General features: G+C 57.9%; 1 protein-coding gene across 1 annotated transcript in view; it reads left to right on the top strand.

Moving 5' to 3' along the window:
- The window catches only part of LOC144731389 (hepatocyte nuclear factor 6-like), an 84427-nt gene that overhangs the window by 43208 nt on the left and 28307 nt on the right, over positions 1-12912 (top strand). Inside the window, 1 exon segment of the mRNA XM_078612407.1 lies at positions 6716-8079. Coding sequence (XP_078468533.1) covers positions 6716-8079 — 1364 coding nt within the window.

Below are 12912 nucleotides of genomic sequence, written 5' to 3' on the forward strand. Positions count from 1 at the left end.
CACAGAGATACACACACACACACACAGATACACACACGCACGCGTATTGATATTCACACACGCGTACGCACGTGTATCAACACACACACACATGCATATTGATATTTAAACACACACACCACGCATATGCATATTCGCACACACACGCGCGCGCATATTGACGTTTACACACACGCGCACACTACGCACACTCAAACGCACCCACAATCGATATTTACACACACGAGTTGTTAAACGACAACCGTATTCAGAATCGGTTACCGGTTTCCGAAAGTCAGGAACGCGGTAGCCGTTTCCAGTGGAGTTTTAGTCACGGAAGCCCCTCTTTGGCAGATGTGTGCCAGCGGACAAACCGCACGGCGGCCTAAGGCGCTGCCGGCGGAAAGACTCCCGAGGGAGCTCCAGGCCTCCTCCTCCTCCTCCTCCACGCTGACTGGGTAGCTTGGGACCGGTGACAGGGAGGGATGCGTACCCACACTTTGCTCCACCACCTCCACACCACACCAGCTACTACACCTCCACACCCACTACTACACCACCACCTCCACACCCACTACTACACCACCACCTCCACCCCCACTACTACACCACCACCTCCACACCCACTACTACACCACCACCTCCACCCCCACTACTACACCACCACCTCCACACCCACTACTACACCACCACCTCCACACCCACTACTACACCACCACCTCCACACCCACTACTACACCACCACCTCCACACCCACTACTACACCACCACCTCCACACCCACTACTACACCACCACCTCCACACCCACTACTACACCACCACCTCCACCCCCACTACTACACCACCACCTCCACACCCACTACTACACCACCACCTCCACACCCACTACTACACCACCACCTCCACACCCACTACTACACCACCACCTCCACACCCACTACTACACCACCACCTCCACACCCACTACTACACCACCACCTCCACACCACACCAGCTACTACACCACCACCTCCACACCACACCAGCTACTACACCACCACCTCCACACCACACCAGCTACTACACCACCACCTCCACACCACACCAGCTACTACACCACCACCCCCACTACTACACCACCACCTCCACACCCACTACTACACCACCACCTCCACACCACACCAGCTACTACACCACCACCTCCACACCACACCAGCTACTACACCACCACCTCCACACCACACCCACTACTACACCACCACATCCACACCACACCAGCTACTACACCACCACCTCCACACCACACCAGCTACTACACCACCACCTCCACACTACACCAGCTACTACACCACCACCTCCACACCACACCAGCTACTACACCACCACCTCCACACCACACCCACTACTACACCACCACCACCTCCACCCCCACTACTACACCACCACCTCCACACCACACCTGTTACCACACCACCACCTCCAGACCACACCTAGGGAAGATGTTTACACACCAACCAGGTACTCATTTGAGGTTCAGTCGACCTAGGGGAACCCCAGTACCAGTTAAAATAACCGTCACTGGTGTTGTTCTGAGTTTCAATGTAATGGTGGTTGAACACAGTGTGGTGGTTGAACAGAGTGTGGTGGTGGTGGTGGTTGAACACAGTGTGGTGGTGGTTGAACAGAGTGTGGTGGATGAACACAGTGTGGTGGTGGTGGTGGTGGTTGAACACAGTGTGGTGGTGGTGGTTGAACACAGTGTGGTGGTGGATGAACACAGTGTGGTGGTGGTGGTTGAACACTGTGGTGATGGTGGTTGAACACAGTGTGGTAGTGGTGGTGGTTGAACAAAGTGTGGTGATGGTGGTTGAACAAAGTGTGGTGGTGGTGGTGGTGGTTGAACACAGTGTGGTAGTGGTGGTTGAACACAGAGTGGTAGTGGTGGTGGTTGAACAAAGTGTGGTGGTGGTGGTTGAACAAAGTGTGGTGGTGGTGGTGGTGGTGGTTGAACAAAGTGTGGTGGTGGTGGTTGAACACAGTGTGGTGGTGATGGTTGAACAAAGTGTGGTGGTGGTGGTGGTGGTGGTTGAACAAAGTGTGGTAGTGGTGGTTGAACACAGCGTGGTGGTGGTGGTGGTTGAACAGAGTGTGGTGGTGGTGGTGGTGGTTGAACAAAGTGTGGTGGTGGTGGTTGAACACAGCGTGATGGTGGTGGTGGTGGTTGAACAGAGTGTGGTGGTGGTGGTGGTGGTTGAACAAAGTGTGGTGGTGGTGGTTGAACACAGTGTGGTAGTGGTGGTTGAACACAGCGTGGTGGTGGTGGTGGTGGTTGAACAGAGTGTGGTGGTGGTGGTGGTTGAACAAAGTGTGGTGGTGGTGGTTGAACACAGCGTGGTGGTGGTGGTGGTTGAACAGAGTGTGGTGGTGGTGGTGGTTGAACACAGCGTGGTGGTGGTGGTTGAACAGAGTGTGGTGGTGGTGGTTGAACACAGCGTGGTGGTGGTGGTGGTGGTTGAACAGAGTGTGGTGGTGGTGGTTGAACAGAGTGTGGTGGTGGTGGTGGTTGAACACAGCGTGATGGTGGTGGTGGTTGAACACAGCGTGGTGGTGGTGGTGGTTGAACAGAGTGTGGTGGTGGTGGTGGTTGAACAGAGTGTGGTGGTGGTGGTTGAACACAGCGTGGTGGTGGTGGTGGTTGAACACAGCGTGGTGGTGGTGGTGGTTGAACAGAGTGTGGTGGTGGTGGTTGAACACAGCGTGGTGGTGGTGGTGGTGGTGGTTGAACACAGCGTGGTGGTGGTGGTTGAACAGAGTGTGGTGGTGGTGGTTGAACAGAGTGTGGTGGTGGTGGTTGAACACAGCGTGGTGGTGGTTGAACACAGCGTGGTGGTGGTGGTGGTTGAACAGAGTGTGGTGGTGGTGGTGGTTGAACAGAGTGTGGTGGTGGTGGTTGAACACAGCATGGTGGTGGTGGTGGTTGAACACAGCGTGGTGGTGGTGGTGGTTGAACAGAGTGTGGTGGTGGTGGTTGAACACAGCGTGGTGGTGGTGGTGGTGGTTGAACACAGCGTGGTGGTGGTGGTGGTTGAACAGAGTGTGGTGGTGGTGATTGAACAGTGTGGTGGTGGTGGTTGAACACAGCGTGGTGGTGGTTGAACAGAGTGTGGTGGTGGTGGTGGTGGTGGTTGAACAGAGTGTGGTGGTGCTGGTGGTTGAACAGAGTGTGGTGGTGGTGGTTGAACCGAGTGTGGTGGTGGTGTCTAGTTGGCACGAGTCGTCGACACGGGTGGAGGGGGAGGGTCCAACCCCCCGCCCCCCGTGCGACCCAAAGGAGGCGTCGATTGGTTTGCACACCGTGATGACGTCATAGACCCCCCCCCCCCCCGACCTGTGACGTCGGCCCAGACGAACCACCCCCACGTGGGCAACGACGGCAGCCGCCATCGCCACGTGGTCTCTGTGTACTCAGTGTGTATATTACATGTGCTTCATATGTAGTCAGTGTGTACATGTTGTGTGCTCAGTGTGTATATTACATGTGCTTCATATGTAGTCAGTGTGTACATGTTGTGTGCTCAGTGTGTATATTACATGTGCTTCATATGTAGTCAGTGTGTACATGTTGTGTGCTCAGTGTGTATATTACATGTGCTTCATATGTAGTCAGTGTGTACATGTTGTGTGCATCATTCCCCTCCCCCGCTGCCACCTGCCCCCCCCACTCCCGCCCCTCGTACCGGCAGGGTGCCGTGCCGGGAGATGGGTGCCGACCGGCGAGTCGATCGTTCTCCTCTCCCTCCACGTCCGTCTCCTCCCTCCCTCGTTCTGTGTCGCTCTCCCCTCCACGTCTCTCTCGATCTGTCACTTTCCCATTTTACTCTCACTCATTCCCTCACTCATTCCCTCGCTCACTCATTCTCTCACTCTCACTCCTCTCTCACTCATTCCCTCACTCATTCTCTCACTCATTCTCTCACTCCTCTCTCACTCATTCCCTCACTCATTCCCTCACTCTCACTCCTCTCTCACTCATTCCCTCCCTCATTCTCTCACTCTCACTCCTCTCTCACTCATTCCCTCACTCATTCCCTCACTCGCACTCCTCTCTCACCCATTCCCTCACTCATTCCTCACTCATTCCCTCACTCTCATTCACTTTCTTTTCCCCTTCTCTAATCGCTCTCCACATCTCCCTCTCACTCTTTCTCCCCACTTTCTCCCTCACTCTCTCTTAATCTCCCTCGCCCTCACGCAATCTCTCTCACCCTGCACTCTCTCCCTTCGTGTCTCCAGAACCCCTCTCCCTCCACCTCTATCTCTCTCTCACTCTCCCTCCACCTCCACCCCTCCCTCCACCTCTCTCACTCTTCACCTCCACCTCTCTCACTCTCCCTCCACCTCTCTCACTCTTCACCTCCACCTCTCTCACTCTCCCTCCACCTCTCTCTCTCTCACTCTTCATCTCCACCTCTCTCACTCTCCCTCCACCTCTCTCACTCTTCACCTCCACCTCTCTCACTCTCCCTCCACCTCTCTCTCTCTCACTCTCCACCTCTCTCTCTCACTCTCGCTCCCCATCTCGGCCATCTGTCCGTCGCTCTCACTCTTCGTGACGATCGCTCCGTAACGATAAGTCTGTGCCTCTCCCTCCCTCTCTCCTCACCTCTCCCCCTCTATCCCCTCCACGTCTCTCACCCCCGCTCCCTCTCTCACCCTCTCTCTCTCTCCCTCGCCCTCTGTCCATCGCCCTCACTCTTCGTGACAATCTCTCCACATCTATAGCCCCGTGCGTCTCCCTCCTCCTCACCCCCACCCCACTCCCTCCATCTCCCTGGCTACGTCTCTCTCGCTCTCTCGAATCGATGCGGCTTTGTCGATGGGTTTTGCTCAGAAAATATCGACTTCAATCGGGAAGGGCCCCCCCCTCTCTCCCCTCCCCCATGGATCAATGCGCCCCCTACCCACCCACATCACCCCCCCCCCCACCCCCCGACCTGCCCCGCACCCACGGTCCACGCGACAACCACCGCGGTGCCCAGAGAGGGCGCTCCTCAGGTCGAGCGGCTGTCCCCCTACAACATCTGTCTGGGTTCTTCACGCGCTCGCAATGCCGCGGTGTCCACCTCGGGTGGGTGGGTGGACACCCACCCACCCACTCACCCGGGCGTGCCGCGCTGCTCCTTGTCCACCCACGCGCGCGGCCCGGGCGGGTGTCCACGCGGCGGGGAGCGCAGCCCGCGGGGCGAGCATCTGGGCCCGTGCAGCAGCAGCAGCAGCGCGGCATCGATTCGAGCTCCGCGCGCCCTAATCCGCGTCTGCTGCTGCTGATGACAATGCTGCTGCTGCTGATGACAATGCTGCTGTTGATGATGCTGCTGTTGATGACGATGCTGCTGCTGCTGATGATAAAGCTGCTGCTGTTGCTGCTGCTGATGATGATGATGCTGATGCAGCTGCTGTTGATGATGCTGCTGCTGATGACGATGCTGCTGCTGATGATGATGCTGCTGTTGATGACGATGCTACTGATGACAAAGCTGCTGCTGATGATGATGGTGTTGCTGCTGTTTCTGATGATGATTCTGGATCCTGCTGCTGATGCCGATGACGATGCTGCTGATGCTGATGGTGCTGCTGATGATGTTACTGATGCCGCTGATGACAAAGCTGCTGCTGATGAAGCTGCTGTTTCTGATGACGATGATCCTGTTGATGATGATGATGATGCCAATAAAAAAAAACAGGACAGTCCGCTCTTCTCAGAGCTCAAAGAAGGGAGATATTCACCTCTGAGAATAGAACGCATGAGTGAGACTCCAGCTCCGGTCGAGTTACCAATGAATGAAGTTCCGTCTTGCCGAGGACATCAATCGCCCCGATCGGCGCCGCTCTCAGCAGCTTCAGCGGGTCGAGCCTCGTCAGTTGATGGGTGACCAACTCCGCCGGGAGGCGCTGCGTGTCGCCCCCTCGTGTGCGGCAGCAGCAGCAGCGTGGCACTGGGGTATTCTCCGGGGTCTCGGGTCTCCTCCGAACCTCACGGAGGTGAACCTCTCGGGGAACGCATGGCCCCACGTCCCAGCACAGCGCCAGCGGCAGAATCCTCCTGGCAAGGTCTCCTGAGACTCAGCGAGGTTTTTGTTCTTGGATTAAATAACTGTCCAGGGCGTTGTCATTCATAGCTGTGTGATAGTCATTTATTGGTATTTATAGTGGGGGTTAACCCCCCGATCCCCCCCCCCCCATCCACCCCACCCGTCACCCATGACCCCGTGAGCAACGCAGTAGACGAGCAGGTAGCTGGCCCCCTCCTCCTCGTGGCTGTGTGCGTGTTCCCACACAACGCGCGGGCTCGCACGCTGCCGATCGGGTCACACGCGGACCGGTTTCAACATTCAGCGTCTCATCGGCAGTCAGAGGTCTGCTACCCTTTAGGACGAGTGGGGGGTCCAATGGAGGGGGTGGGGGGTTGAGGGTCTTGTGGGGGGAGAGAGGGGAGGGGGGGCTCCTCTAGGGGGAGGAGTTGGTTGGGGGTCCTGTGTGGGGGGTGAGAGGGGAGGGGTGGTTGTGGTACGGGGGATGGGGAAGCCGATCCGCGCGATTGAATTTGCGAGCGCGGTGACGTCACGGCGGCGGAACGCGCGGGGGTCTCAGTGCCCGCGATGAGCGAGGGCGACGCGCATCGCCCTCCCCGCGCCCTCCCCGCGCTCCTCTTCCCGCGCTCCTCTCCCCGCGCTCCCCTCCCCGCACTCTCGCAAGCACTGCAGCCGCCGCCGCCGCGCTCTCCCCTCATCGCTCTCCATCATGGATGTTTACCAACAAGAATAATAACAACAGTCACAGACAGGACTGGTAGGGCACAGCAGCAGCAGCAGGAGGAGGAGGGATGAACCCCGAGATTCTCATCGATGCCATGGGCGACATCCACCACGAGCAGACGCAGCCCGGAGCGCTGATGAGCGCCGCGCACAGCCCTCACCACCGCCACCCGCAGCAGCAGCAGCCGCCCTCGTACGAGCTGCCCGCCCCGGGCCGCGCCTCCATGGTGCCCGGCATGGTGGCCTCGATGCTGGACGGGAGCGACTACCGCGGGGAGCACGGACTGCACGCGGCCATCTCCATGGGCTGCGAGTCCCCGCCCGGCGTCGGCTTGAGCGGCGGCGGGGGGGGCGGGGGCACCTACGCGACGCTGACCCCGCTGCAGCCTCTCCCACCCATCTCGACCGTGTCGGACAAATTCCACCACCACCACCATCACCACCAGCAGCACCACCAGCACCAGCAGCACCAGCAGCAGCAGCAGCGGCTGGCGCACAACCTCAGCGGGTCGTTCACGCTCATGCGCGACGACCGGACCCCGCTGCCGGCCTCCGTCAGCAGCATCTACGGCCACTACCACAAGGAGATGGCGGCCATGGGACCGGCTCTGCCGCCGCCGCCGCCGCTCGCCTGCTCGGGCCTCGGCAACGGCCTCGCGGCCATGCACGCGGCCCAGCAGCCGCCGTCGGCCTACGGGCACCCGCCGGGCGCGGCGCTGTGCGCGGGGGACAAGGTGCTCGGAGGCTTCGATGGCCACGCGGCCATGCTGAGCCGCGCGGATCAGTCGCTGGGACGCGGCCTCGCATCTCCCGCCGCGGGGATGATGTCCCTGAACGGGATGCAAACTCACCCTCACCACCCGCACCCTCACCACCACCACCACCCGCACCATCCTCACCACCACCCTCACCACCACCACCATCACCACCACCACGGGGCCATGCTGGCCGCCAGAGGTGGGCTGGGGGACCGCGGAATCATGGGCGGTGGAGGCCACATGGGAGGTGGAGGCGGCGGTGGTGGTGGTGGTGGAGGTGGTGGTGGAAGCCATCATGGTGGACAGGCGGAGGAGATCAACACGAGGGAGGTGGCGCAACGGATCAGCACGGAGCTGAAGCGCTACAGCATCCCGCAGGCTGTGTTCGCGCAACGCGTGCTGTGCCGCTCGCAGGGGACGCTGTCCGACCTGCTGCGCAACCCGAAGCCGTGGAGCAAACTCAAGTCGGGCCGCGAGACGTTCCGGCGCATGTGGAAGTGGCTCCAGGAGCCCGAATTCCAGAGGATGTCGGCGCTCAGACTGGCGGGTGAGGAGGGACGCAAGTGCGTGCGTGTGTGTGCGTGTGTGTGTGAGCAGCACACCTGTGTGTGTGTAGACCTGTGTGTGTGTGTGAGCAGCACACCTGTGTGTGTGTAGACCTGTGTGTGTGTGTGAGCAGCACACCTGTGTGTGTGTAGACCTGTGTGTGTGTGTGAGCATCACACCTGTGTGTGTGTAGACCTGTGTGTGTGTGTGAGCAGCACACCTGTGTGTGTGTAGACCTGTGTGTGTGTGTGAGCAGCACACCTGTGTGTGTGTAGACCTGTGTGTGTGTGTGTGTGTGTGTGTGAGCAGCACACCTGCGTGTTTGTGTGTGAGCAGCACACCTGTGTGTGTGTAGACCTGTGTGTGTGTGTAGACCTGTGTGTGTGTGAGCAGCACACCTGTGTGTGTGTGTGTGAGCAGCACACCTGTGTGTGTGCAGACCTGTGTGTGTGTGTAGACCTGTGTGTGTGTGAGCAGCACACCTGTGTGTGTGCAGACCTGTGTGTGTGTGTAGACCTGTGTGTGTGCGGCGTGAGAGAGCAGATATATATATGGGCATGAGATGAAGTGTGTGTATGTGTGTGTCTGTGAGGAGCGGTCGTGTAGCGGTTAGCATGCTGCGCTACGAACGCGACGAGTCACGATTATCTGAACCGGTCCTGGGCATCCCCTAGGTCGATTCAGCATCAAATGAGTACCTGGTGCAGTGTGTAAACATTGCCACGAGGGAGACAAAGGCGGCCGGACGTGGTGCTGGCCACCCACCCCATCGTGTGTCGTGTCGGCCTTCATAGGTGCTCGCTAACAGCACTTGCCCGACAGTCTGTTAAGGCTATACGGGGGATCTGTGTGTAGACCTGTGTGTGTCTGTGTGAGCAGATCTGTGTATGTGTGGGAGATCAAGTGTGTGTGTGAGCAAGTGTTTGCGTGTGCAAGTGAGTGTGTATATATATACGTGCTAACAGCACTTGTCCCAAAAGTATGCTAAGATTATATGAGGATTTTTGTCTTTGTGGAGATGTGTGGAGATGTGTGTGTGTGCGTGTCTCTGTACACGTGTGTGTGTGAGCGAGTGTATGTGGCCTTCATATGTGCTCGTTAACAGCACTTGCCCCAAAAGTCCGATAAGGCTATACGGGGGATCTTTGTCTTTCCGCGCGTGTCTATGTATATGTGAGCATTTGTTTGTGTGTGTGTGTTCATGCCTATGGGGAGCGGTAGTGTAGGGGTTACAGCGCTGCGATACCAATCTGGCTTCCCAAGTTTGATTCCCGCTCACGGCCAACACCAGTGACGATTATCTGAACCGGTCTTCGGCCTCCTCCAGGTCGACTCAACCTGAAATGAATACCTGGTGCGATGTGTAAACGTCGTCACTCGGGAGACAAAGGCGGCCGGGCGTGGTGCTGGCCACCCTCGTGTACCGCGCCGACTTTCATAGGGGCTACTTCGCTCAAGGTACTTGCCTCAAAAAGTGTGTTAAGGAAACACGAGGAACCTTTGTCTTTGCCTTCATGCGAACACTCATGCGTCGTAGAGTTGTGTGCCGAGCATGGACCCATACCCGCCAGAGAGGGTCCGTGTCAAGAATTCAACCCTCTGGGCACTTCGCCCGACTCTGCCGCTCATGAGACGCGGCGCGCAGACGTTGCCGCTGTGTGGACCACCAATGCGGCTGCGTTGGTGGCGCTCTCACGAGGAGAGCCGCGTGGCTGATGGCGTGAGTGGAAGACGCTCGTGTTCTCTATGTGGAGGGCCGGGCCTACCGAGAGAGGAGCTCGCTAATAGCACCCCCACCACGAAGGCGGGCGGGCGGGTGGGCAACGCCACGCCCGACCGCCTTTGTCTCCCCAGGGCTGGTGATCATGAAGCTCAGTCGACGTTCGAGGAGGCGCGGAAATGGTTCTGATGGTCGCCGCCAAGTCGCAACTACTGTGGTCGCGAATGAATGAGTAAATGAATGAAAGTGCCGCTTTAATGAGTGAATGAATGAAAATGCCGCGAATGAATGAGTAAATTAATTAAAATATCTAAATTTAGTGAATGCAAATGCCACGATTGAATGAGTGAATACAAATAGTGCAGCGATTGAATAAGTGAGTGAATTAAGGTGATATGATTTAACGAGTGAATGGGGGAAAGGGCTGTGATTGAATGAATGTGAATGAAAATTCGGCGAATGAATTAATAATTAACCGCGATTAAAGCAGTGTGATGAGAAAAAAACTCTGCAATTGAATGAGTACGCAAACGAAGGAAAGTCTCGAGATTGAATGAGTACGTGCATGAATAAAAGTTCCGTTATTTGATGGGTAATTGAATGAAAGCATCCGCGGTTGAATGAGTGAATGCATTTAATTGCCGTGATTTCATGAGCGACAGTTCCGCGATTTACCGAGTGAATGAACGCAAGTCCGTGATTTGAATGAGTAAAAGAATGAAGAGTTACGTGATTGACACGAGTGAGAGTGTGAGGGGAGTCTCGCGGGCGAGGTTCTGGCGCTAGGGCTGTGGCGTCAGGCCCGGCGGCGTTATAACGCGAGCGCTATCGTCGGGGGCTGTGGGGGGCGGGGGGTTGTGACTGTCGCCGGGCCCGGCACGTGACCCGGGTTCGGGTTGGGGCTCGAGTCGGGGCCCCGTGGGCTGCCCGCGGCACGAGGCCGAGCGGGAGCTGTCGAGACGGCGTCGCCTTCTCAGCGCTCGCGCTCACCCCGCGGGGTCGAGCGTGCGCGTGACGACGGTGAGGGGCGCTTGCAGGGCTGCGCCTGTGTCCCTGCAACCCCCAGCGGCTCCTCCTCCTCGTCTCTCAGGGTCACCCCGAGCTGCATCGATCGGTAAACGCGCCATGGCGCGGCCATTGTGTTCGGGCGCCGAGCACCCGCCTGTCGTACACAAAGACAAAGGTCTCCCCTATAGCCTCCAACAAACTGTCGGGGCAAGTGCCGTTAGCGAGCACCTATGAAGGAATCGAACTCGGGTAGCTCGGAGCTCGCAGCGCAGTGAACCACTGCGCGACCGCTCCCCATGCTGTCCTCACAGAGACAAAGACACGCACACACTCGCACACACACACACACGCAAACACACACACTCGCACGCACACACACACGCACACACACGCACACACGCACACATGCACTCGCACACACACGCACACACTCGCACACACACACACTCGCACGCACACACACGCACGCACTCGCACGCACACACTCGCACGCACACACACACACGCGGGGAGTGGTGGCGCAGTAGTCGGTGCACTGCGTCGTGAACCCATCTGTCCGAGTTCGATTCCTGACCACGGCGATCATTCGTGGCGAGGGGCATCCGCAACCGACAACTCGACGCCGACTCGGTTCGGGTGCGAGCGGCATCCGAACCGATTCTTGAAGCATTCGTCCAACAACCGCCCGCGAGCGAAACGCTGCGTTCCGGCAGCAGTGGATTGACAACGGCCTTCGATTACGATCGAACAAATAAATAAACGCCACTGCGGTTGGAGCCTGAGCTGGAGAAATCAACAGCAGAATATGGAATATTCCTGAATGCGGGCCGGGATCAGAGCGCCCTGGCGAACTCCAGCGGAGAGTTGCGCAATCAGTCCGTGCTGAGCGGCGGACTCCGGCCAGAGGAAGCGAACACGACAACTGACACCACCACCCGTGGCGACTCGAGACCCACGCCTGGAATGATTGCGACGGCGACGGAGAGAGATGGGAACGCGCGGCAGTGGCGCCTAGGGCGGGCCACGTCGATGGTCGAGCGTGGTGACGGAATAGCAGCCACAGAGATGGAGGAGCGAACGCTCCCGACGGGACGTCACCAAGCGCGTGGAGATAGAGCGTAGAGATCAGCAACTGCAGCACCGCCGTCATCATCGTCATCTCCACCACCATCATCAGCACCATCACCGTTAGCAGCAGCACTATCATCATTATCAGCATCAACACCACCACCATCATCAGCACCACTCCCTGCCACCTTTGTCTCCCCAGTGGCGATGTTTACACACCACACCAGGTAATCATTTGAGGCTGAGTCTACCTAGGGGAGACACCATGACCGGTTCAGATAATCGTCACCGGTGTTGGCCGTGATCAGGAATCGAACCCGGATCGCCGGGTCCGTAGCGCAGCGTAGCGCTAACTGCTACACTACCGCTCCCCACTATAATAATCAGCACCATCAGCACCACCATCATTAAAGTCACCACTATCATCAGCATCAGCTCACGGGATGAGGAAGCGTTGGTGTGGGCGCGAGTGTTGTTGGAAACGACCAGATGCGTCGAGACTGGCGGTGGCTCTTGTACGAGTGACCGCAACCTCGCTGGTGATGTCTGCACGTGCGAGTCCTGTCCAGCGAGTCACTGGCGTTGCGACCGGCGTCTGTGTGGCGGGATTTGTTTCCGTCGCCTTTCTCGCGCCGATGGACGCGCCGCAGAGACCAGCGACGAGACGGAGCGAGAACGGAATCGGCCACCCATGTGGAGAGTTGGCAGCGGACTGGGGAGGCCTTCAGCCAGAAGTGGATTGACCATGGGTTTCATGATGATCGAATATATTGATTACAATTACGCGGCGTTTACGAATTAATCAGCGCCAGCATCATCAGCAGTAGCAATCATCAGCAGAACCATCAACGTCGCCATTGGCTGATGATGGTGTTTTCATCACCATCACCAGCATCATCAGCGTAATCATCAGTAACAGCATCACCATCATCAGCAGCATCAATAGCATCATCAGCTGCTCACGGGAGGGAGCGTTGCTGTGGCTGTGAGTTCACGTGGACACGTCCCACGTGGGGTAGAGTCGCTTCACACAGATCG

The sequence above is a fragment of the Lampetra planeri genome, chromosome 39 (genome assembly GCF_965212315.1).
Source record: "Lampetra planeri chromosome 39, kcLamPlan1.2.h2, whole genome shotgun sequence".
NCBI lineage: Eukaryota > Metazoa > Chordata > Hyperoartia > Petromyzontiformes > Petromyzontidae > Lampetra > Lampetra planeri.